Source organism: Erpetoichthys calabaricus, chromosome 10, assembly GCF_900747795.2.
Source record: "Erpetoichthys calabaricus chromosome 10, fErpCal1.3, whole genome shotgun sequence".
NCBI lineage: Eukaryota > Metazoa > Chordata > Cladistia > Polypteriformes > Polypteridae > Erpetoichthys > Erpetoichthys calabaricus.
Genome location: NC_041403.2, coordinates 116,192,200 through 116,219,518, shown reverse-complemented (window position 1 = coordinate 116,219,518; position 27,319 = coordinate 116,192,200). Strand labels below are relative to the sequence as shown.

The 27,319-nt window shown below is 37.6% G+C and overlaps 1 protein-coding gene across 1 annotated transcript in view; it reads left to right on the top strand.

The window, feature by feature from the left end:
- Positions 1 to 27,319, top strand: part of plcg1 (phospholipase C, gamma 1) — a 201,168-nt gene that overhangs the window by 106,807 nt on the left and 67,042 nt on the right. The window contains exons 5-12 of the mRNA XM_051932817.1: positions 12,475 to 12,559; positions 13,448 to 13,531; positions 18,700 to 18,722; positions 19,144 to 19,219; positions 19,885 to 19,986; positions 22,354 to 22,472; positions 23,669 to 23,754; positions 23,852 to 23,972. Coding sequence (XP_051788777.1) covers positions 12,475 to 12,559; positions 13,448 to 13,531; positions 18,700 to 18,722; positions 19,144 to 19,219; positions 19,885 to 19,986; positions 22,354 to 22,472; positions 23,669 to 23,754; positions 23,852 to 23,972 — 696 coding nt within the window. The remainder of the gene's footprint in view (positions 1 to 12,474; positions 12,560 to 13,447; positions 13,532 to 18,699; positions 18,723 to 19,143; positions 19,220 to 19,884; positions 19,987 to 22,353; positions 22,473 to 23,668; positions 23,755 to 23,851; positions 23,973 to 27,319) is intronic.

Genomic DNA, 27,319 nt, shown 5'->3' with positions numbered 1-27,319 from the left:
GATGGTATCTTTCATTTAATCCATAAATATGGTAACAAAATTATCAAATTGGCTCTTTGGACAACTATACAGGCTCCAGTCCTGTGATTGTAAATTTGGGGCTAAATATTATCCTGTATTACATCAATTTAAATATTTGGTGTTCTGTACACTAGTCATGTGATGAGGAGCTTAATATATAAGAGGGCTGGGTACAGACTTCAGGAGAATTTGTTAATGGGATCAGTCTTACGCTGTTCCTTGTAGACACTCAGCACTTTGATTTTAAATTTGCTTTATGAAGAAAAATCCACTCTCTTTGATGTGTTTGTTGTATGTCATATACAGTACAGTATGACAAGGGGTAAAAACATCAGGTGGGAAATGGAATGCTATCTGCATTTCTGTGCAAAGTTAGTGTAACAATTTAATATCATTAGGCAGAAATAATTTATTTTAATTTGAGCAGCTGCTTTGTAGAAATATTAAATGCTTTGTGTCTAAAGGCTTTATATCTCACTAATTAGATATATATGGCTCACACTCTGGGGGGGGGGGGGGGTAAATGATTTTCAATAAAGATTTAACTATCGTCTCTGTATGTTGGCTATAATTTATATGTATGGTTACTTTTGTGTGAGTAGTAACATGTAATTCTTGAGTTCCTTAAGTGAGTTTTAACATGGGTATAATTTAAAGAATTACTGAATAGGGTTATTTACTCTTTGCATTTTTAAGATGAGTGTGCTTTAAACAGCTAGCTGGATGTTTAATAGGAAAGTTGGGTGAAGACCAGCTTTATCTGTATATTGCTGAAATAGTCCACCTTAAATACCGAGTAAAGCTTCCATTTTTAGCTTTTCAGTCAAATAATTCACACTGCTACTCTGTCTTGTTTCAAGATGTTTTTTCCTGCTAAAATTTTTACAGAGCTCTCAACAAAAGTCAGACTTATTATTGAAGCCTCTTCATTCAATCGTGGACACAACTAAAATACAAAATCAGGATGTGGTCCTTTGATGAAAAAGAAAAAAAAGTTAAATAGATTTGTATTGAGTTAACAGAACATAACTTCATTACTCTTTGACTGAGGCCTTTATTGTGATTCTCTAATTTGAATGAAATGGGCTCGATGGATGGATAACATCTTGCCTATCTTTTATTATAAAGTTACCAAAAAAGCTAGATATGTTGGTTAGTAAGTAAGTACAGAAACATCTGAATCGGGTATCAATCCAAGCAAAGCCTTTACCAAAAGTGCTTTAATGTGTACTGAAACAGAAAGTCACATTAACAGTTATGTCAAAAACTGTGGTCTTGTGAAATACTCTTAATAACTAGATTTGCCTCCAGACATATTTAAAAGCTTGTGTTTAAAAGGTTGACGTGACAGACAAAGAAGCGTGACCTTGAGCCTGGTTTATTTTTTGTGGTGCTTTTTTTTTGGCACTTTATTCTCAATGGCAAGTCTGAAGGTAATATTTTCTCATTTATATTAATTAACGTTGTGGTATGTTTTTGGGAGGTACTATTTTTTGTGTAGACCCTATAATATCCACTAACATTTTCATCACCAACATGGCATATCAATGACATTTAAAAGACACACCTGGGAGCTAGGACACTATCATTTCTTTTTTCATACAATCACAAGTCATTTTTAGTAGTGACCCAAATTATGGGGTGGAATGCTATTTATTTATGTATTTTAGCTAAATAATCAGTAGCCAGTCTATTAACCTATAAATTGTTATCTGTTCCACTTTTATTTATCTGTCTCTCTTCTGTTGTATCCATCTACTGTATCTGTCTGTCGTAACAAAAGCACAAAGAGATCGAAAGACACTTGGAGCACAGTGGGAGCCATAAAGGGACTGGCTTCAGATGCCGGCGTATCTGGAGAGAAATACGGGAGGAATTGGATTCCCCCAAAGCAATAAACCACAACTGTCTGTGGTAGTGCAGGTCAGAAGACAAAGGTGATGGACAACATATACAGTGCACACAATTAACACCAAGGGGGTCCCCAGCCTTCCCATTAATTTATTATACCTTAACTGCATAATTGGAATACTGTACTTTCCACGTCTTAAACACGTGGAACATTGCCTATCGAAGCTTCCATGTAAGGGCGTGATATTACACCTTGACCTAGAGTACGATAAAGTCTAGTGTCTGCACTGACTGTGCATATAGTTCATGCAGGGCTGGATTAACCATTAAGCAAAATAAACACATGCTTATGGCATCTAGGGAAGGGGGGCACCACAGAAATTTTTCATTACTGGACTTACAATAGACAATATGGTGCAAAACTGCAAATGGTGCAGCTGAACCAGGTTCCATAAAAAGGGGCATCCACATTAAGAGAAAAAAATGACATAAATGTATATCCATCCATCCATTATCCAACCCGCTATATCCGAAGTATAACGTCACGGGGGTCTGCTGGAGCTAATCCCAGCCAACACAGGGCGCAAGGCAGGAAACAAACCCCGGGCAGGGCGCCAGCCCACCACAGGGCCATAAATGTATATATACAATAATAATAAAATAGCAATAATAGAGGTTAATGATATATATATTAATCTTGGGACTGCAACAAAATTAGAATCTGGTAACTGCTAAATGGTCCACTGAGGCTCACATGATCGTTTTTGTCATAGTTGGTTGTCCTGCTCAGTTGTTAACTGAGAATAAGTGCCTATATATGGGGCCACCAAAATCTTTTAATTGCTTAGAGCCTCTAAAGGTCTTAATCTGGCCTGGAGTTTGATATTTATTTTCTATAATGTGCAGTTTGCAACTTAATTCATTTGTCACAGTACATACACCAAATACTGAAACATTTACATGTTTACATTTTATTTCTCAGATTGCGATAATACATACAATATATGTTAATATTTTGTCTCTCACACTATATATGAACATTTACTCACTTCACTGTAACAGACCTGTAACAGCTAAAAAAAAAAAAGATGAGAAGATTATGAATTTGTGTGTTTTATGTGGTAAAATTCCTGCAGAGCAGCAAACAGGTGTGGTAGTTACTCTGTACTAAAAATCAAAAATAAAAGTCATGATATGTGTTATTCTCCTAATAACACAGAAAAATGTAACCTTCAACATCTCTCTATTATAAAAAAAATTCCTGGGAGACGAGACGTGATCTTCATGTTAAGATCACGGAAAACACTTAAAAGACCCGCAAGACGAAAGAGAATGACCATGGAGCATCTCGCATGGACCTTAAACATGAGACTTTGTGCCAAGAGATTGACCCAGGACCGTCTCGCGATGACATAGAACATGAGATTCTTGCAAGACACGTCCTATTTACAACCAATATCAAATAAGACCATGGGCAGCAAAACATTCAGTCGTCTAAGGGATTTGAGCACACACAGATCCAGGGTCTCGGCGCATATAAGGACAATACGTTATAAATGAAACATTGACGACTAAGCGAAGAAGAAAGTAACATGGAGAAAAGAGACTCAAAAGCGTTGGGGAGAAAAAGGAGCAAAAAAGAATAATATAGGTGCAAATTCAGAAAATAAGGAAAGTATCAGCCCGGAACAAGTGGAATTGAAAAAAAGCACATCCAATCGGGCTCAGAATTAAGACAGAGAGTAAAAGACAAAGCAATGGAATTCGAAAGGCTCAAAAAAAAAATGTAGGTGCGATACAAATGTGGAGAAAGTTAAAGAATATGAAAGCAGGAAAATTAGAAGTATAAAAAAAAGAAAGTAAAGATTGCAGTAGCCCAAACAAACGGAAATTATTACTCAAAAAAGGGAAAATAATCACCACGGACCAGGTGTCATTGGAAAAAAAAAAGCAGGACAAAGCAAGGTCAGAAATAAAAGACAGAGTAGAAAACAAAGTAAAACATCATAAAGAGGTTAAAAAAAACAAGGGGGCCAAACACATGCAGAGCAGGTTAGAGACAATGAAAACTGGAATTCAAAAGACTCAAAAAAAAAAAAAAAAAAAAAAAAAAAAGTAGGAGCAATACACGTGCTGAGCAAGATACAGTATATGAAAGCAGAAAAAAACGATAGTGTCAAAACAAAGACAGTAAACATCGCATTAGCGGAAAAAAAGAGAAATTATTACTTGGAGAAATAACGAAAAGGCGAATAGAGATTGAATACATGGACATAGGTGATATGTCAGAGAATTTCAAAAACGTGGTTTACCTCACATGCATTTATTGGTTACTTTGCAAAAAAAATTATTAACTGCTGATGATGTAGATTGTTTGTCTGTGCTAAAATTCCAAACAGAGAAACCTATCCTGAATTATGGTACAAAGTCATTAAACACATGTCTCACTGACCTCATTTAAAAGATTCAGCATATTGGGACTCTAAAGATTGCAAATATTGTTTTTATAGAAGTTCTGAAATAAAAGTGAAACTAATGAAATAGCAACAATTCAAAGAAAAAAAAAAATATTAAAAGTGTGTATCCAGAAAACCAAACACAGGGGTTGGCGAGCGAAGCGAGCAGGGGGCAAAGCCCCCTAGTACAACTAATGAAAAATGCAGAAAAGCAATGCATGAGCAAATGATGTGAACAAATAAAAATTAACATTTTAATAAAATTATTTTAATAATTTTACTACTACTACTAATAGTAATAATCATCATCATCATCTACGTAGCCATTGTGGCAGATGGCCACTACTATTACCTGGCCGGGACACCAGCTGGGTTCAAGGACCAAGGGAGAGACAGTGTTTGGGACATTATCTCTCCCTGGATGCTAGAAGGCAGCCTCCCTGGGTTGCTACAGATCTGGGGTCTGCCGGAACTTGGAGCAGCCCTGTTGGGTTCTGTGGGTGCCGCCAGGAGGTGCTGTAGGTGCATCTGGATCCTCAGAGGAACCTCTTCTGCCACACCCAGAAGTGCAGCCAGAAGAAGGTCAAGAAACACCTGGAGCACTTCCAGATGTGCTATAAAAGGAGCTGCCTCACCACCAATCTGGGAGCTAGAGTTGGGTGGTGGAGGACAAAGCTGCAAGAGGAGTGGAGGCCGAAGAGAAAAATGAGAAGGGAAAGGGACTGAGTAATTGGTGATTGGTGCACTATGTGCTAAAGAAAAAATAAAATAAGTGTGATTTTGGGACTGGTGTGTTGCTGAGCCTGTCTGTGTCCAGGATAGGGGGCTGTTCGGCCCCTGCTCTTCCAAACCATCTATTTTCTAAATGTGGTTTATTCTGATCAGGGTTGCTGAGAAGCTGGAACCTATTCGAGCAACCATAAGGTGCAAAGAAGGTGAACAAAAATACTTAAAATTCCCATTATTTGACTTATTACCTGTTTGAATTCAATAGAATACAGTTTTTTTTAAATGTGTTTTGCATTGATCATCAACAGAAGTCAAAATCAGTCAGTTGGAGAAGCAGGAACGTATTTATAGCAGGAATGTTTTTCTCATGGGCAATTGTATATAACATGTTCAAGAGTAAGAAGCTCCAGTGAAATAATAATATTACCCCTTGGTTAAAAAAATAAATAAATAAAAACCTACAAAATAATAAATATAAATAAAAAGGACTTAATTACTTAAATGCTTCTGATATATCCATTTAACTGACAGCACTATTACTGAGGCCCATTACCTTAAGGAGTTTCCTGGGTGAAGTTTGGTAGCACAGCTAGTTTAATAAAATGAAAGAACACATCCCAATTCCTGTGGTCATCCTCAAAATAAGCCACTTAATTGAAGCAGAGGACCAAACCTTTGACTCATGGTCCTGATTGCAGTTATTTTTGAATCGTGACTGCTCTTCCAGCAGTGGAATGTAAGACACATCAAGACTTCCTTGGTACTTTTGCAACACAGTCAAAAAACTTACATCTGTACTTTGATTTCTGGCAGTCTTTTGTTGATCTTTTTGTAATGTTCTTCAGTCTTCCTTCTCCAGTTTTTCCTGTGCAAGTCCTTGTTTTGATTTTTGTGTAACCAGATCAGTACATCAGGATTTCAATAGCCCCAACAGTTTATATAGTCCTATAGCCACCTAATAACACTTTATACATGCAGTGTAGCTTGTGCAGATGACAGAGAAGTGTTAGAAAAAGAAATCCATTTTCCAACCTATTTAGTCCACTTCAGTGTTTGCTAGGTAGTCAGTCGGTAGGCTGGGGTTAGTGACTATGGCAAAAAGTTTGGTCATAAGGCATTACCCAACCATGGATGGATTCTCTCCATCGCAAGACACACTTTCTCAAACTAGGCCAATTTAGAGTTGTCACTTAACCTAATACACAGGTAATATGCTTGGGATGTTATGGCACTCAAGTTAAAAGGCATGCAGGAGCGATCATGCAGTCTCCAAACAGTGACCAGGTTAGGAGCTGTAAGGCAGCAGCACTCACCTGTGTGTTACCAAGCTACGCAAAAAGGGAAATCCTTTACTAATTATTTTGGTAGTGTATGCCTGTGACTGGTGCACAGAGAAACAGTCTTACAGAATGAGCTGTCCAGTTGTTTTAAGGCTTTCCTTTAATGCCCTCTCTCTTATCTAAATTATTGGAAATTAGCGGATTAATGATCCCAGCAGGATTTGCTTAATCACACATCTCAGGATGACCAAGTTAATTCTGAGTTTGTGAATGTTGACAGTTGTTGTGGCTAAGTGACGATCTTTAACATTATGTAAAACGTCCGCAGAACTTAGGGAAGCAATGGTTAATTTTGCCAGAAAAATTATAAAAGCAGAAATTAGTAATGTTAAAGTAACCCTATGACTACTGTTTTCCAGAATAAGGCATTTTTCGCACAGTGTATTTAAAATCTTAAAGAAACATTCAAGGCATAATCAAAGCTTTGAATTACTGTTCAAAATAACCAACATTGATCCATAGCCTTAGGCTTTTGCATTTTTCTTTCTAGAAATATTTTTAATGTCTTCCTATCACATAGTTAGTTGCCTGATAAAAGCTATTTTTAAAACAAGGGTTCCCAACCTGGGAGTGCAAGATGGCATTTTGGAGGGATGACAAAAAGGAAGATTGCGTTGCAGTTTGCCAGAATTGAGTGAGGTGTCTTGCAGTGTGCCATCATTTGTAGATCATTTATTAGTTAGTGCTCCTGTTGTACAATCTGAAAAGAATGAAGCCTTGCATGATCAATTGTGTCCTGTGAATGAGCCACAGAAATGTGCATTCTCATGTGTTCCTTCCTGTGGGAGGATCATTCGTGAAGGTGAATAACTTTTTTTTTTTTTTAAATATGGAACTTGCAATGTAGCATAGAAAAGGATGAGGTCTAGTATTGATTTCAGTGCAAGCCCTGATCATGAAAAGTCACTGTTTTCGAGGTTTGATTGACATTTTTGCCCGGGGGCAAAAGTGGACTGAACTGGATGCAACAGCTGTTGTTTACACTCAGCCCATCTCTCCTGCTGGTGGTCATGGCAGTAGCGCACCAATTTTAACTGTACAGCATTTCTGTTTTTGAACTGCAGTGTAGGATTTATCAGGGGACAAAGCTCGTCAACTGTGTTTCATTGTTTAGCAATATGCCAACACCCATTGCTTGATAATGGGTCTCCAATCCCCCAAACCCCTAGATCATTGATTGTGGGTCATTTCTTTAAAGAAATTCAGTCAAAGTTGCATATTACAGTTTATTGATTTAGTAAGAGTGGGAAAAATTAACATGATTCAAAACCAAGTAAAAGCCAAACTTAACTTTTTTTTCTCTAGTGGTTCATTTGTCTCAGCAAATTTCCTGTTTTAAAAATAATCTGAACCTACAATAAAGCACACATCAGTGGGTTAGTAAAGTTTATCTTTGAATTTCAAGAAATTCAAGAAAAAAAACAATTAAGGATCAAAGGATTAAATGTAGAGCAAATTAAATTATTAACATTAAGAAAACAGCAAAAAGTCTCTCAAATTCCAAGTTCTGCAAGTAACTTAAACTAAGTTTCTTTAATGTGCAAAAGGACAAAATATATGTAAAAAAAGTTTAATTAGTTTTGCAATGTATATGTAAATAACTTGAAGGGAAAAAAACATCTGTTCTTTAAATTATTTATTTAAATTATTATTAAGTGCATTACTGGATATGGTGTGGGCGATTAGCTCCTGGCTGTCTGCTAGTAGCTTTCTTATGTGTGCAAACATATTTGTAATTAAATAAATGACCACATTTCCATGGATATTCAAAAACATTTGCACACTTGATTTTATAAATAAGGAATAATTATTGTGAAAATGGTGTGGAAGAGAATACTTTGTAGTGTTCAGGGGCTCAGTTGTAACCCGCTGGGCTGGCTACTATGAGCAACTGTTTAAAATCGATCCTCCAGCTAGGACGTTCGATATCTATGGGTCCACAGTTCTTGAGGCTAATCCTTCAATTAGCTGTGAACTACCCAATCTCACTGAGATTGCACAGGTGGTGAACCAGCTGAGGGAGGGGAAGGCTGCAGGGATCTGTGGTATCTGGGTTGTACTTCTCTAGGCTGGTGGTAGGCTGTCCTCCTGGCATTGCAATCAATCTTTGCTTCCATTTGAGAGATAGTCGTTGTCCCAACTGACTGGAAAACGGGACTTGTTGTCCCTATCTGGAAAAGGAAGGGTGATCACCTGGATTGCGGCAACTACAAGGGGATAATACTGCTCTCGGTGCCAGGTAAAGTCCTTGCTAGGGTCATCCTGAATAGGATCCGTGATCACTTGACCAGAGACCAAAGCAGTCTGGTTTTACGCCTAAGAAGTCTACCATTGACTGCATCCTGGCACTGAGGGTTCTTTTGGAGCACAAATGCAAATATCGGTAGATGCACCCCTTGTCGTTTTTCATAAAGTGTTCGACTCAGTTGATCAAGCTGCCTTGTTGGACATCCTAAGACTTTGTTGGATCCCATCAAGTTTGCTGGATATCATGGCTGGTCTGTACTGTGATTGCTGTGCAGAGTAGAGGCAGTACAACTGCATTTTTCCTAGTTGATTCTGGGGTTTGTCAGGGGTGTGTTTTTGCTCCTACTCTGTTCAATGCATAGATTGGGTTTTGGGCAAGGTCATGGGGTCCAGTGGCTGTGGGGCATCTGTTGGTGTAGAAAGATTTACTGAACTTGACTTTGCTGACGATGCTGTGATCTTCACGGAGTTAATGGTGACTCTGATTGGGACTCTCGAGAGACTGAGCATGGAGTCGGAGTGTCTTGGCTTGCGAGTGTCCTAGATAAAAACCAAGATCCAGACCTTCAATGATCTCTTGTGCACAGCCATCAGCAGTGTGTCTGTCTGTGGAGAGTGTTAACGTTGTCGAGAGGTTTACCTTGGCAGCAACATTCATGTTTCTGGTGACTTTTCCTATTAAGTCAGTAGATGAATTGGGAGAGCATGGAGGTCATGAGGTCGCTGGAAAGGGGTCTGTGGTGCTTCTGATATCTGTGTAAAAGGATGAAGGTGCAAGTCTTTAGAGTCCTGGTTCTTCCTGTCTTGCTATATGGTTGTAAGACATCCAGTGAGGTGAGACGAAGACTGATCTCCTTCAGTACTGTGTATCTTCAGAGAATCACTGGGTACCATTGTTTTGACTTTGTGTCAAATGAGCAGTTGCTCACGGAGTCCTGTATGTGGCACATTACCTGCATTGTAAGGGACCATAGGTTACTGCACTACTGCCATGTGGCACGATTCCCTGTGGGTGATCCAGCTTGCAGGATCCTCATTGTTGGGAACCAGAGTGGCTGGACCAGGCTAAGGGGACGCCCACATAACACCTGGCTGTGGCAGATAGAGGATCATTTCTGGACGGTGGGACTGAACCTTGTCTGCCTGGGAGGTTGTCAACCAGGATCCTGAGCTGTTTTGTTGTGTGGTGGGTGTGGCAACACGCCGTACCAGTGCATGCTCCCTAACCTGACCTGACCTGGGGCTCAAAAGTAAAAAAATTTTATCTCTACACTATTGAACTTAGCCAAAATTGATAAGGGAGAGCAGCAGCATCAATACTTATCCTTCATTCCAGCTGTTGTAATCTGTCCATTTCACTCTATTTTCATTCATCTTGAATTGAACTGCATGTGCTTTCAGATTAAATTGATAAAATTTTTGTATCTGTATATTTATAAGATTATTTCATTTGTACTAATAATAATAATAATAATAATACATTTTATTTATATAGCGCCTTTCCCATGCTCAAGGCACTTACAGAATAAATAAAGAACGGCAGAATATACAGTATATAGCATTGTACAAACCAGATAAATAAACAAAGAAGATTAAGACAGTAAATTCTGAAAAAAAAAACAAAAAAACAGACAACATAATTGATGGTCTCGCACACACATACAGGTTACATGAGCATCTTGACAGAGAAGTAAACTGAGAGAAAGGTAATAAAGTCAAGTAGAGCTAAAAGCCTTCCTGAACAGATGAGTTTTGAGTTGTTTTTTAAAAGAATTCATGGAGTCAGCTGACCTGATTAATTTTGGTAGGTCATTCCAGAGTCTGGGCGCTATACAGCTGAAGGCCCTGTCACCCATGGAGTGTAGATTAGTGACGGGCACAACAAGATTACCAGAATCAGAGGACCTTAGTGGGCGGGCAGGCACATAGTGATGGAGAAGGTCACTGATGTAGTTTGGCGCGAGGTTATTTAAAGCTTTGTAGGTTATTAGTAGGATTTTATATTCGATTCTGTAGGACACAGGGAGCCAGTGAAGACGGAGCAGGATGGGTGTGATGTGCTCGCTGCTGCTGGCTCGAGTAAGGACTCTTGCAGCTGAGTTTTGAATAAGCTGGAGCTGTGATATAAGATTAGAAGGGGCACCTGCCAGTAGGGAATTACAATAATCGATGCGGGATGTGATAAAAGCATGGACAAGTTTCTCAGCATTAGAGAAGGAGAGGAAGGAGCGAACACGGGATATGTTACGGAGGTGAAAGTAAGAAAGTTTCTCAATGTGATTTATGTGGGCGGAATAAGTGAGGGAGGAGTCAAAAATGACACCAAGATTTTTTACAGTAGAGGCAGGTCTGATGAGATCACTGCCAAGATGGACTGGGAAGGAGCTCATTTTATTAAGTTGCATTTTAGTCCCAATTTGCAGGAGTTCAGTTTTATTGCAATTTAATTTTAAAGAGTTCTGCTCCATCCAGGTTTTAATTTCACTAAGGCAGGTTGTGAGCTGAGAAAGCTCTGATGAAGTTCCACTTTTAACATTGAAGTAGAGCTGAGTATCATCTGCATAAAAATGATAACCCAATCCATAACTACGGATAATATGGCCAAGGGGAAGCATATAAATACAGAAAAGCAGAGGACCGAGGACAGAGCCCTGAGGGACTCCTTGTGTGACTGGCGCTGAGCTGGATCTACTGTTGCCAAGACTAACAAACTCTTGCCTATCAGTCAGATAGGACTTGAACCACTGGAGGGCAGTGCCAGAGATACCCAGCATGTTCTCCATTCTGAACAGTAGGATGTCATGTCTGACAGTGTCAAATGCTGCACTGAGGTCTAACAGAATTAATATGCTGGTTTGTCCAGAGTCTGCTGCCATAAGCAAATCATTGGTTACCCGTAGCAGAGCAGTTTCACAGCTGTGCCGCGCCCTGAAACCAGACTGAAAGGGTTCCATCAAATTATTAGAGGTTAGGTAATTGGTGAGTTGGGAAGCTACAACACGCTCAAGAACTTTTGACAGGAAAGGTAAGTGAGAAATAGGCCGGAAATTGTTAAGATTGTCAGCATCAAGGCCAGACTTTTTTAACGTTGGGGTTACAGAAGCAATTTTAAAAGTGAGCGGCACAGAGCCAGTGTCAAGGGATGAGTTTATTATTGTTGTAACAGTCGGGATTATGGCATGAAGGCAGGATTTAAGTAGTGTGGTGGGGATGGGGTCCAGTACACAAGTAGTCGGCCTCATCTTATAAAGCAGGTCATTAACAAACGCAGATGTGACTGGTGAGAACTTAGAGAAGGAGCTGGATGGAGTGGGAAAACAGGGAGAGATATAAACAGATGATGTATTTATGTTGGTTGAATTATTTAGATCTTTAATTTTGTTACGGAAAAAGTGGAGGAATTCCTCACAGACTTCAGTAGAAGAGGTAGTTGGACCAGATGCGGGTTCGAGTAGTTTATTACTAACCACAATGTGCTTGGTTTGACTGTTGTGGAATATATCAGCTCTTCAGTTTGTGCTGGTTTCTTCTAGCTACTCCACTTTCCTCTAAAATTTTTCATTAACTCCATGTGAGTGAGAGTTTTTTTCCAGAAGATGTAATGTTCTGGCCTGGGATGGATCATTTCTTGGGACTATTTTGAATTAAAAATGATCATGAAAGTGGAGGAGTTTCCTATTGGTTTAAAAATTGCTAATAATTTTTGTACGTAAACCACTTCTTCTTGCTTTAGAAGCAAAAGATTGAAAACATTTCCATAATGATAAACTTTTAATGTTTTCCACTTTTTCAACACTACATTGACTTTTCTCTCTTTTGTTGTATTTCAGGATTTCCTCTAAGGATTTAAAAAACATGCTTTGTCAAGTCAACTACAGAGTTCCAAATATGAAGTTTCTTCGTGAGAAATTCACGGTAATTTGCTCTTACTTCTCTCTATCCCCCAGGTTGTCCCATGCAATTTTTATGTTATGAACTGTAGTATCTCATCATGCTCAGGAACTCGGCTTGATTCCCGACTGGCGCTTCCCTTCTGTGAAGTTTGCATATTGTAGTTTCCTTCCACTGTCTTATAGACATGTCATCAGCTCAGGTGGTCTCAGCACATTTTGCTGTGGGCCTCTAAACCTTCATGGTGGGAGTAGTAGAAGATTTCACAGTCTACCTGCTTCAGGTCATACAGGATGTGTCTGTGTTTTCCTCTATGAGAAGCACTGAAAATAAATTGATGCATCTCTTTAAATTTTTTTTTATTTTTATTGGAGGCATTGATATTGTTCTTTTACCACACCATATGTTATGTATATTTTTGATAGGCTATGTTGTGTTTTTGCCCTTGTTAAAAACATGTAAAGCCTTCATGACTGTGAGAACAAATTTAAACACTTATGCTTAAGTTCACTTGTAAGAGTCCATCCACAATATTCCATTTCATTTTACGTTGACGTCTACAGGGAGGCATGTTTGCACTAAAGTTATTCTTAAAATATTTTCTTCATGTTTAACACAGGTGTTTAGGAGTTTTTGCCTTGTTTTTACCATCAGTTCAGTCATTTGTGGCTTCTTTTATTAAAGTGGACTTCATAGTGTTTGAATTTACTCATTTGGCTAGCCTAGACTTATAAAGGTGCACGAAGCAAGCTGCTGTTAGATCTGTTAGACTGAGGAATCCCCCCTCCCGAATGTTTACAGGCCCACAAAGTTGAAAATCAAAACTCTGCACCTGTGGTTTGGCTTTGCATTTAATTAACATTACTCTAATAGAGATTTTTTTTTTTGTGTGTGTGTGTGTATATCCTTCAGGATGTTGAACTGGGAAATGGGGACATCACCTTTAGCCAGTTTGCTCAGCTGTATCGCAGCCTAATGTTTGATGCACAAAGTTCTGTAAGTCACTCCACCTGTTTTCTTTTTTTTTTTTTTCGTACATTATCTGTTGGTTGTTCACATTTCATGTCAAAATGTGGTGGATTCTTCTGTTTAGTTTCTTTTGCTGTACCTGTCTTTGAGCCATGTTCCATAGACATGTTAACTGATAACTAGAAACTGGCCTGCTATGAATTAGTGCAGTGTTTCTCAACCCCTGGGTTGTGAGTCATCATCGCTGGTTCACTAGCTCAAAAAAAAAAAAAAAAAAAAAAAAGACACTTCAGCTCATGCATCAAACCCCCAATCCTCCTCTGACATACCATAATATATTCTTATCATTCCTTTAGATATTTTGTTTAAGGTTACTTCATTTGCTTTATAGTGATGGCTGAGAAAAAAATTTAATATCATGTTTTCATGCAGAAAGCAAGTAGTTTATCATATAATGGAACCTAACAGTCACCAGTGCTGAACAACTGTAAACGAAGGGGGAAACGGCAGTGAAAAAAAAAAGTCTCTTGTTGCTCATGTTGCATAATTCATGTGTTCTTTATCCAGTGAATACACAAAACAAATGCATTTTTGGTAAAATATTATTAACATTTCCTTTTAGGAAACAGCAGCATGTTTTATAAACAGTACAACTAATTTCCGTAATTCTGTGCTTTGGTATTGGAGACAGGGCTGTTGACCAATGAATAAAGGAGAGGGGTGGGTCTTCAGTTCAGACACTTATTTGCAAGTGTGTGTGTGTGTATTCCTTGTACACAACAGTGTTTTCTGGAAGTGGTTTATTTAAGAATATTTTAGCAAAACTTAGCACGTGGTTTTATGTGAGATGAGTAACATGAAATTTTTTTCATGGACATTTTGATATTGTGTGCTGTTGTCTTGCATTGGTCACTTACCGTGACTGTCGAAACAGACACTTTTTATTGCCTACTTTCTACTTTAAAAAATGAGATTAAAAACTTTTATCACCTATTTCTGTAAAGCACATGGGGAAAGTAAATAAATACAAAATACATTGAATTGTATTAATGAGGCAATAGTTGGAAAATTGTCCAAAGTGTAGGTCTTTCATGAAAATGTAAGATGTTTGTATCCTAAATATTGTTCAGAGAGATGTAACAATTTGGTATTAGACCAGCTCAGTTTTTCTTAAAATGTAATAAGTTGAAATGAATGAATGACCTAAAATAATGAAAAGGTAAGTGCTAAACTGCCAGAGGTTAAAATGTAAAGTTGAGGTTAGCAAAAACTGTAAAAAAGGAAATTTCAGAATATTTACAGGTGGGCTTTCTTCTGCAAACAACTAATAGGTTACAACCTACAGATGGTCTGCAGAAATTAAAGTAAATTAAGACTTGCAAATTGAAGCAAACAATTTGCACAGGTGTCCCAAATTTTCTTGATTACTTAAAAACTCTCTGTCTTAAAGCAGAGTTGGAACAGCCTGTGTTACTACACCCTCTGAAGTACTACTTGGACAATGTTACACTGTAGAAAGTTATAAATTCCAGTGATAATGTCAAGAAAACAGCAATTAACAAATGAAATGAGACCGAGCATTAGACCCTTAGAAGTGTAGGCCATTCATTCAGAGAAATCGTGGAAAAAAAAAAAAAATCAAAGTGTCAGTGACTGCAGTGTCCTACACAATCCAAAGACAATTGGAAACTGGAAGAAACTCTGATAGGAAGAGATCTGGCAGGCCCAGAGTCACAACCTAATCGGAATTCAAGTTTCTGACGCCCACAGATTGTGTGATAGGTGCCTCACAGCACAACAGCATCACGCATGGCTTAACAGTGTTCAAAAAAGCAAGTCTCAGTTTCTTCTGTGAAGAGGAGAATTTGTGCTGCAGGTTTGACAGGGCAAGTGGCAGTAAGAAAGCCGTTCCTTAAAGGACAAAATAGGGCCTGGAAATATTGGCTGTGGACGACTGCAGACTGGAAGAAAGTCTTATGAACTGATGAATAAAAATTAGGAGGGTGTTTGTATGCCATCAGGTGGGTGTAAGGATGGTTTCTCAGTGTGCGACACCAACTGTCAAACATGGAGGAGGAAGTGTGATGGTTTGGGGTTCTTTTGCTGGATGCAGAGTTGGTGACTTGCACAGAGTGACTGGCATTGTGAATCAAAAGGGTTACCACAGTGTGGCTGTTATATCAGCAAAAGGTGGCTACTTTGGTGAATCAAAAACTTCAATAAAACTATATAAAATAATAAAATGTTGTACACTTAATGATTCCTTGACTTTTTTTTATTTGCCATAAAAACTGGGGTGTTCTAAAACTTTTGACCGATAATATAAATATTAAATTAAAATAAAAAATGATGCATTATGTTCAGTTTGTCTGAAACTGCAGTAGAAAATTATTTTTCCATCCTGACCAGTAATTAAGAGGTGGTGCTATGTTTTTCATTTTATTATTTATGTTCTGATATTACCAACTCTTTTCTTTCATGCACAGTAAGTATTCCTACTAAAAATGATTTGCTAAATGTGTGAAGCATTTGTTTTATATATATATATATATATATATATATATATATATATATATATATATAATATATATATATAATATATATAAAAAGGGTCTTAGTCAATACCTGTTTTTTTATTCAGTTCATATATTCAACTTTGAAGGTATCCTTGAAAGTGCACTCATAATTAAACTACCTACTAAATAAACAAATGCATAAATGGCAATGTATCCCTATCATTTATCTGATAAAGGGTAGCACCCCTACAATTAACCCAGATCAGTCACCTGCAGGAAATGCCAGACACGCCCTCCTCCCCGCATGTACACATTGTGAACTTAAACTACTTTTGTGCCCTGCTAAGTTCTTCCACTGGTTGGCTTGCAGCAACAGATGTCTTGTTGATTTTAACACAATTTATTATGCTCCCCTGCATTGTGAGATGAAAAATATCCAAATGGGTTGTTGCATAACATTCCATGTGTGTACTACAGAGCTTGTCTCTTTATTTAGATGAGGCACTTATTCACCACAAGCAAGTTTAAATGTCATACTTGTCTGTAAATGGCAGAACAAAGGAAAAACAATGTACTGTGAATGCACCACTCTGTATTTTAGTTGAATTCTACCCTTTTGCTGGGAAGTAGGTAAACATGCTTTGATGTTTTAGGCGTGGAATATAAAGTTACCGATCCTTTGAAAATATAAAGGTACATATTGAACCAGCTTTTCCTAACTGAAATAACCATACAGTATGTAACCTGCATTCCTTGGTCAGAAATGAGATACTATTTCAAAGTTTTAAAAAAAAAGATATTCAGGTTGGGATTGAATGCTATATTTCAGGGATTGTTTTTGAAATAACATGTAATGCCCTTTCTTGAGGAAGAGGAAACATCAACAATTTGCTGTGCAGAAATCAAGAAGATCTATTTCTATGAACAAAACACTCAAAATAAAACAATAAAGCAACCAGTAAATATTTATTGCAAACTCTCCCATTGTTAGGACCATGGGAGACATCATCTCATCAGTCCTTCTTCTTTCTTGAAGCATCTTGCAGATTCAGCCCCTTTCTTCAAAGTAACAGCAGTCTGCAGAAACCTCACATGTCTCTGTCCCACAACTTCCATTCAGCTCCGGCATGCAGACTACAGCCACACTACTACATTTTCCATTTAAAAACAGCAATTTAAATGAAAATGATCTCATCCACACTAAAATAACTGAAAATTCACAACAAAGACGATCAACACCAGACATGCACGCATCAGTAGAAAAGTCCTTGAAAGGATGGAAATGCCACTGAACAATGGAATTTATTGCAAAACTATCGCGAACAGTAAATTATTTTCCTTTTGTGAATATATGCAGCATTCAAACTGTACAAAATGCTTTTTAGATGCATGCAGGTATCCAACACAGCAAGTGCCATGGAAAGCAACTCTACTCTGTGTGCTTTGTTGGAATATGATTTTCCTTTATCAAGATTGACCAATCAGGGAATGAAACATTATAGTGAGCAGAGTCCAACCAGAGAAGGGCCATGTAATAATCATTAGCAAATCAGAGCGCAATTATTCTGTATTTTCTAAGCTCAGAGTTTTCACCCCTCCACGCTGCAGTCAGCTTTTTTAGAAATATTCAGCTCTGCAGAATGCTTTTAGGGGTTAAAAAGCTGGTGTAGTGTGTATGAAAGGGGAACATAGACACTAACGTGTGTTTTTAATCAAAAACGTAGTAGTATGGACAAAGCCTCATTTGCTATCCCACACGTAGCTGAGTTCACACTAACTGAATGACAGCACCAATTTCTCTTGGCAACTCTTTTTTTATCATCAGAAGGAGCTCTACTGTGCCTGCCCCCTGCAGTGCTTCAAGCAGCCCCCATGTTCTCTTCATTTGATTGATTGAGTTGTGTTGCGTTATAATGTGTTGTTTTCAAACTGAAAAAATAATAATTTTATCCTGTGTGTGCTAAACATTTGCTAACTTGCATAATTTATCTTTTGTAAACTAATATTGTGACTGAATCCCCAAAAGATTAATGTACACTATATAGGTGGCTTTTTGCTGTGCATTTCATTATAGAATTTTATAATTTTGGGTGTACTCAAAACTTTTTTTCATCCAATTTTTGGCAGACCAAATTGACAAGTTCTTTCTAATACACATTGGTGCAATATTTGGAATGCAGCATAACCCTTATCCAGTCACTCACCGAGTGACACATTTTGGGAATACCACACACTCAGAACTTACTGGATTAACAGCTGATGGCATTTCACTTTTTAATAACAATCTATTATAATTATTTCATTGCTAGCATCTTGGTTTACCTTACTCTTCTTGGAAGAATCCTAATCCATCTAACATCATGCTGTGAAAAAAGAATGTCTTGTTTTACTTAAAATTAGAAAGAAAAATCAACTTTACGTTTCAAGGAATTGTTCATACATTCGTTAAAATGGCGAGACCTGTATTAATGCTGTCCTTAATTCAACATGCTAACCTTTGTGAGGCCTTGAGTGATCACACATCTTTGAGTAATTACTTCATTTTAAATATTTATATTTCTTGTTCTCTAAATGCTGATTTAAATTGAACAGTAGTAATGAAATTTATTATTCCAGTAAGAAATTATAGGGAAAAACACAGAATAAGGTATCTAATTGTCATGTTTTTCTGATTGGTAGATGGAGATTCCTTTTTTGCAAAGGTAAGATTATATATTTTGTTTATTATTAAATGTGACAAGGTTTTTAGTAAGTTAATCTCAAGGAACACTTTGTAATTTTATGGATTAACATACTGAAATATAGACTTCATAGGCTAAAATCTGATTACTGACACCCACCTCTAATTGGACATCAAGTCATTTATCGACATTCAATATTTATGCACTTTTATGTATAAGTTTAATGTGGACATGTGACCATTTCTTTTGTACATGTCGTGGCTAGATTTCTTCATTCTTTGAAGTCTATGATAGTGACAGTCAGTTTTATCAGAGACTTGGATAGAGCTTGTTCCAAGGAAATAAATCACACATCAATTTAGTGTAGAACGCAACAGCTTATTACAAACTGACAAAACAAACTGTGCATTTGTTTATGACTTTAGTGTTGTCTTATTTATAGATGTGCTGAAAGACCTGATCAGTGTCGGATCACCCTGGAGGATTTCCAGACATTTTTACTGCTGTATCAGAAGGAAGTGAGTGTAAAGTTATGTCTTAATGATGTTACTGTATATGGAAACCTTCCAAATTTCTGAAAGAACTGTGCCAGGAGTTTGCAACCCCATCTTTTAATTAAGATCAAAATTATCTGTCATTTAATGTTTCTTGTGTCTCCCATTTTGCTTTGTAGAGGTGATGTTTGATAGTTGGTGGTGATGTTAAATTATAAGAAGTTGAGAAAGGCCTTATTCCAAAGAAGAATGTTTAAAAAAAACAGAACTGATCACTGGGGAGGGGAATTTCCCTTATGGCCAAACATTCTTTGCTTTATTTCTGCTATGCCTCACCTCAGTTTGCAGATTAACTTTTTTTTATATATTGCATATAACGAGCTCTGTTCTCCCACATCTCTTCGTATGTCTCCCACCAACTTCCTGTTTCTCTCCAACGTGAATGTCTGAAGTACTGTATATCAAAAAGCTCCTGCAGTGCTTAGACTTCTCATTTAAATTGTTGCTTTTACAAAAAAATTACTTGGTTTACAACTGCATGCTGTCAAGTCAAGTGATCAATTAAACGACCAGAAGATAAGTTGGAGTACCTCTGTAGATCGCCATCAGTGTGAAAGAACAGAGAATCTCAATTGATCTTTTTCAGTGCTGCAGCTTTCCAATAGTCTTTTTACTTATTCTCTGTTTAGGAAACATGGGCAACCAAACTGAGTAAGGTCCAGGAGTTCATGTTCAGTTATCTGAAAGACCCTCTGAGAGAAATTGAACAGCCCTACTTCTGTCAAGATGAGGTGAGCCTTTCAACACATTTTGGGTCCACGTCAGTCAACAAAAAGCAGTTTGCAGTGCAATTTACCCCTTGAATATGTGAATGGTGCCTGAAATCACCCAGCACTGCATTGCTTGCCCAGAAGGCAATTCTTTGTCATCAAGGAAGTGGTTTCCTGTAGGGTCTTAACAAGAAGTGATTTTTACATACAGAACTTGTTAACGTCAGTCACATTTGAGTGTATCTGAGCATGACTCTCATTTTCCATGCACCTTTGGAAAGATCTTGTCATTTTAGAAACTAACAGAACTTAGATTTGGTATAAATATTGCTTTTACTAAATATTATGAAAAAAATGGACAAATCTGCCAGCTTGGGTGAATCCAAAAAAGTTAATCTGACAGAAATAAAGTGGTTTCTGTTTCAGCTGGTATGTTAATAATTAGCATATTGCTCTGAGGCTAGGGATTTACACTGGTAATCGGACAGGTTGCCGGTTTGAATCCCGTAAATGCCAAAAGTGCCTCTGTTTCATTGGGCCCTTAACCTGCAATTGCTCCTCCAACCTTCAAGGAAAAATCTGGGGGTTACTGGCAGTTCCACCGTTCCATTCCATCTGAACTAGTGCTGTGCTGAGGTGTCACCTGTTGCATGGCTGCCCTTGGGTCCTAATCTGGGATCCTGAGTTGGTTTGTCATGTAGTGTGTGCGGCAATGCGCTGTATCAGTGTGTGCTCCTGACCTCTATACCATATACATTCCATGAAAGTGTCTTGTTATAATATGGCTGGCAGTAATCTTGAACTTTGAACTAAGATGTTCTTGCTACCAATTTCTACAATACTTTGATCTATCATGATGATTCAGTTGTTTGACATCCATCGAAAAGGTGTTTTTTTTGCCTGAATTTAATCATTTGGGAAAGGAAAGCAGTGCAGCAGTTAGAACTTCTGTTTCACAGGAGCAAGACACCAAGTTCTTGACCCTTCTCACTGTTCAGCCTTTTTCTGAGTTTTTCTCTTGGTAGCCTGGTTTTCCTGTCACTTCAGAAATGTGAACATATATACAGTAGTTAATTGCAGACTTTAAATTGACTACATATAAGGTTGAGTGCACGTGTAAAGTGATTGTACCCGGCTATGGGATGATGCTCTTTCCTGGACTCCTTTATGCGTGAATTAACCAGGATGGAATCAGGCTGTCATGACTCTGAATTAGCGAAAGCGAGTACAAAAGTTGGTGGAGGCAATCAATAGCTGAGCTCCACTTCTGAACCTGTCAAACACACAATGTGTTTAACGTTTGCTTCGGAATAGGGTGTTAGTTTGTTGTTGATACCTCCTACTTTCATTATGTGAGTCTGTTGTATTTGACTACAAATGCTGTTTATTGTACATTGTGTTACACCATAAGTTAACAGCATATCACCATAAGTATGAATTCTTTTACGTTGTATAAAGCATCATGATGAGCTGGGTTTGAGGGCCCTATTGTAACTCTGAATATGTTTAACTTGTAATGATAAATTACATTTATCCTAAATTTGATTTATATGATTTGAATATAGTAACTTATGTTTTATCTTAATCTAAGTTTTTCATTGCCTCCAGACACTGAATCAGAGGCAATTTCCTATTATTTATTCAGTTTCCTAGTTTTCCCATTTGCCACATTATGAAGATGTACTGATTTTGTCTCATCCTTCATTACAATAGTAATATTGTTTTTATTTTTTTTTTAATATTATTGAATAAAGCTGAGTTAAAAAAAATTCTGTGCTCTTAATTAAGATTTCTTTCCCTTAACTGCTGAAGTTAACAATGAGCATTCTTGTAAATATTAACTTTCACGCTTATACATTTACATGTTCTGCTGTAGTCAATAGGATTAGCAGGAAGAGGACTGCTTTATAAAATGTATATAAGGAAAGAAATGACCAAAAGCTTTAATTACCTTTAAGTATATAACATTGTTAGTCCTTTTTTTCTTTTTTGAAAACTTGACTTTGAAATTTAAATTATCTCAGAATAGAAAGAAGAACTCAAGTTAGCTACTGATCTAGTGATGAAAGTATTGGATGCCACCAAAAAGGCTGAAAGTTAAACTGACAGCTACATTTTTCTCCAAGAACAGAGTTTGCAAACCCCTCTGCTTTAGTAAGGTTTCACAAAAGCTTGAGGTTCTCTTTCTGATGTTTATGAGAAGTGTTGTTGCTGTAGGGATCACAACTCAGCCTTTCACACTTGTGCAGCTTTTGTCCTCCTGTGTGTTTAAGTATGATATCTGTATCAGCAGTTATATTGTTCTTGGTTTTAATATAAAGAATTTACTTATTTAAAAACATTTTGTTGAAATCTGAATGACCATTATATCTGTTAAAATCTTTGTAGTTCCTGACATACCTGTTTTCTAAAGAGAATACTATATGGGACTCAAAATTTAACCAAGTGCGGGAAGAAGATATGAACAACCCCTTATCTCACTACTGGATTTCCTCTTCACATAACACGTAAGCACTCCTTCTTCTTCTTTTGGCTGCTCCCGTTAGGGGTTGCCACAGTGGATCATCTTCTTGCATATCTTTCTGTCCTCTGCATCTTGTTCTGTTATACCCATCACCTGCATGTTCTCTCTCAACATATCCATAAAGCTTTGCTTAGGCCTTCCTCTTTTTCACTTGCCTGGCAGCTCTATCCTTAGCATCCTTCTCCCAATATACCCAGCATCTCTCCTCTGCACATGTCCAAACCAACGCAATCTCGCCTCTCTGACTTTGTCTCCCAACCGTCCAACTTGAGCTGACCCTCTAATGTACTCATTTCTAATCCTATCCATCCACCCATTGCAAACCTTATCATCTTTAACTCTGCTACCTCCAGCTCTGTCTCCTGCTTTCTGGTCAATGCCACCGTCTCCAACCCATATAACATAACTGGTCTCACTACCGTCCTGTAGACCTTCCCTTTCACTCTTGCTGATACCCGTCTGTCACAAATTACTCCTGACACTCTTCTCCACCCATTCCACCCTGCCTGCACTCTCTTTTTCACCTCTCTTACACAATCCCCATTACTGTGTACTGTTGATCCCAAGTATTTAAACTCATCCACCTTCACCAACTCTACTCCCTGCATCCTCACCATGCACGTAAGAACTCCTATTGTTAAAGTTATTGGAAATTATTATTATAAAATGTCATCTTCTGTTTATAATACAAAGTAGCAGGCACTTTCCTGTTGCTATTAGTTATACAGATGTGTGTGTATGTGTGGGTATGTATATATATATGTTTTTGTGTGAAACATGGTACATAAATTATTACAATGATGTTAAAAGTTTCCTGCATTTTGGTTGTTTAAATGCTCTTTTAACTGAGTTGACAAACAGAGGTGCTTTTTTGCATTAATAAGAATCAGTTACTGAAATGCAGCGTCCATTGGGAATCTTCAGCTTGCTTTCCTACTAAACTTCCAAGCTGTACCAGTGAGAGATAAATAGACAATCTGCTTCTCTGACACACCTGTTTATATTAAAAGTTCATAGGGAGCCCTCTGCTGGTGGCTTCAAAAATGCATTGGCAACACAGCTCGGATGATGTTTAGTCCTCATTTCCATTTTGATGATGTAATAATCAAAAGTAACACCTGGCTGTTCTGGAGTGTAACGAAGGAGACTGCACAGTTAATTAGGCCTTCTAACCTTCAGGTACCTGACTGGGGACCAGTTCTCCAGTGAATCTTCTTTGGAGGCCTATGCCAGATGTCTGCGGATGGGATGTCGTTGCATTGAATGTAAGCGAGCTGAGTCTCTTTAATGACAACATTCCTTCACATAGCAATTTTCTGTTGTTCATCAGGTGATTGAATCATAATTTCCTTTATCTTCTAGTGGACTGCTGGGATGGCCCAGATGGAATGCCAGTTATCTATCACGGACATACACTCACGACCAAAATTAAATTCTGTGATGTTCTTAACACAATTAAAGACCATGCCTTTGTGACATCTGAGTAAGTAACATCTCATGGGTAACTGAGAGAAAAAATAGAATATTTAATGCCTAAAGTATGTTTCATATTGAAGGGTTTATGGTATTTTCCTATTTAAACATAAAATGACAACTGTTAAAAATGCACCCAACAGAGGTAAGTAATCCTACAAATGTATATCTTTTTAAATACTGTTTTAACTCAAGTTTGATTTGAAAATATGCTTTATTTTGTGGCAGCACAATTCAGCTAACCCCTGTGCTGTTTGAAAAGAGTATATTAAGGCTGGACCAGTGTAAAAATTGATTACTTTTAGAACTTCTTTTTTAAACAAAATTTAGTCATGCTTAAAAATAGACGTGTGTTGGCATTTGACTGTCAAACAGAGACACATGTTAATTAATTTTTTTTTTTTTTTTAACCTATAGTTCACTTTATCTTTACTACTGGGACATTTCATCCACACTTATTTAACTTCTCCACAGAGCCCATAACACAACCATGAGATTTGGTACATTTTCGTAATGAGCATTATATGCATACACAGAAAAATGGCACAGGAAGAGATTAAAGGACACTAAATGTTCCACATTGTTCACTGTTGTTTTATTAATTACATTCCGGTGTAGAGTTGTTGCTTTTATATGGCTGTATCTGTCTCAAGAGGTGTCTCAGTAGAATTGCAATCCATGCAAACACTGGAAGTCTTTGGCACACTTCACATGAGAGCAATAATCAGTGTTATCTGTCATAGTGTTGCAAGCTGGACAAGACAAGAGAAGTCAGGTATTTAAAAAAAAAAAAAAAAAAAAAAAAAAAAAAAAACGCACACACATGTATTGTGAAAAAGAAGTGATCTAGCCAGCTTCCTGAGATATTCCGGAAAGGCTTGAAACTAGCACCCTGGGAATACAAGGGGCACAGAATAATTTCCTGCTGGAAGTGAGTACTTAGTGTTTGACATTTAAAGTTTGGGTTTCTTTAATGGTTGATGTTTTTTTGCTCTGTGCGTTGGTTTGCTTTTTATGATACACTAGAGGGCTAGCCAGAATGAGTTGCAACACATTTCTAGTAGCTTATTGTAAAACTGTTTAAACATACTCTTAATATAATTTCTGAATTGGCTACACTCCTCATTTTTATGTAAAATCTCTGTCTTGTTAAACAGCCTTGCAACAGCATGGTCATGCATTCCATTCTTGTGCCAGTCTGAAGCTTGTGCTTTTAGCCACTTTTTCAATCAACATGTCTTCACTACCAGACATTTTCTCATGGATGGCTTCCTTTAACACTAGAATTACCAGAGAATTATCATCATCGCACTAATGCAATATTATTTGAAAACAAACAGTGTCCGATCGGATGTGAATTTATGCTGGCGCTGTTACTTAGAGTCAGATCAGGAGGGACGGGGTGGGGTGGTACAGCGTGATTGTGATTGAGAGAATAAAACTGAAAAAAGCTAACCTTTACAAGTACAATAAATTTATACCCAATGTCCCATATATTTGTCTTTCTTTTTTTCTCCGTGCTATGTTGACACCAGAAGGCGTGAGCTTATTAAGTGCAAGCAGGAACATGCAGGTGGCCATTTGCTGTGTGCTATAACACGTTTTATTCTCTCAGTCACAACCATGCTGTACCACCCCACCACGCTCCTCCTGATCAGACTCTAAATAATATTGCATTAGTGCGATGATGTTTTCTGATTGGTATTATTCAGGTCATTAAATTATTTCTTCAAAATGTCACATATATTGTCATTCTTTCAGGTGTGTAATATAAACCACAGCATAGAGAGAAGTGTGCACATTGCAACAGGTACACATGTCGTAAATGTAGGAAGGATGGTCCTTGCGTGTGTGTGTGAACTGTTAACATTTGAATTTGATGATTGCATATAGCACTAAACTTACCGCTCTGTACTATTCTTTCCTCTGCATGTCCTGGAGTACAAAAGAAACAGCATATAGCAACGTGGAAACTGGCAAGATCTGAAAAAAAAAACAAAAAAACACGTCGTCACTGATTACAAGCGCAAGATGTTATGCGAATGAATATGAATAATATGAATAATGTTGCATCTGTGCCACAATGTTTTCCGAAATATACTATTCAGGTCATAAAATTAATAATTCCTAATATCATATATATACCTATGTCTGTTTGTTTTTTTTTTTTTTTTAATATCATAGACCAGGGGTAGGCAACGTCGGTCCTGGTGAGCCGCAGTGGCTACAGGTTTTCATTCCAACCCAATTGCTTAATTAGAAACCAATCATTGCCAGTCTCAGACCTTATTTAATTTTATGGCTTGTTAGTCTGTGCAATGTAAGGCTCTTATATCGTAGATTTTTTTCCTTTCCAAGGATATCATCCAAATGATATGAAGCCTAAAACAGATCATTTTCAGTCTGTCACATTTTTCTATTAAGTGTTTTATTAAATCAAACAGTGCATGATGAACACACACAGATGTAATTGGGAAAAAGCTAGCTGGACCAGGGGTAGGCAACGTCGGTCCTGGAGTGCCACAGTATGTGCAGGTTTTTGTTCCAACCCAGTTCCTTAACGAGAACTCAATTCTTGCTGATGAAGCACATATTGCTTAAGTGACATTTTAATGCTTCATTTTAGTGGTCTCGCTTGTTAAGGTTCTCCAACCTTAATTGCTTATTTCAATCTTAAACTGCTGCATTCAGTGTTTTAATTGCTCCTTATTAGCAATAAGATGTAAAAGACAAAGCAGCCAGCAGTTCTCCAGCTAGCTTTTTTCCAATTACATCTGTGTGTGTTCATCATGCACGGTTTGATTTAATAAAACACTTAATAGAAAAATGTGACAGACTGAAAATGATCTGTTTTAGGCTTCAAATCATTTGGATGATATCCTTGGAAAGGAAAAAAATCTACGATATAAAAGCCTTACATTGCACAGACTAACAAGCCATAAAATTAAATAAGGTCTGAGATTGGCAATGATTGGTTTCTAATTAAGCAATTGGGTTGGAATGAAAACCTGTAGCCACTGCGGCTCACCAGGACCGACATTGCCTACCCCTGTCATAGACCATAAGGTGCATACTAATTCAGCAGGAACACTCAATAAAACTGATTAAAAAAAAAAAAAATCAAGTGACGGTGAGATACGAAGAAGGCAGATTCACCAGCGTTTGTGTGTCAGCTTTTATCCCTCCAGATCAGAGACTGTCCAGTTCCATTGCTTCAAAACACTGCTCACCTCTACAGTTATTCCCAGTTTCAAATAAAAACTATCAACGTCAGATCCCTGGGTGGGGGGGGGCGGTAGTATGTATCGTGATTTTGACTGAGAGAATAAAAGTGAAAATGAAATGGTAACTTTCACA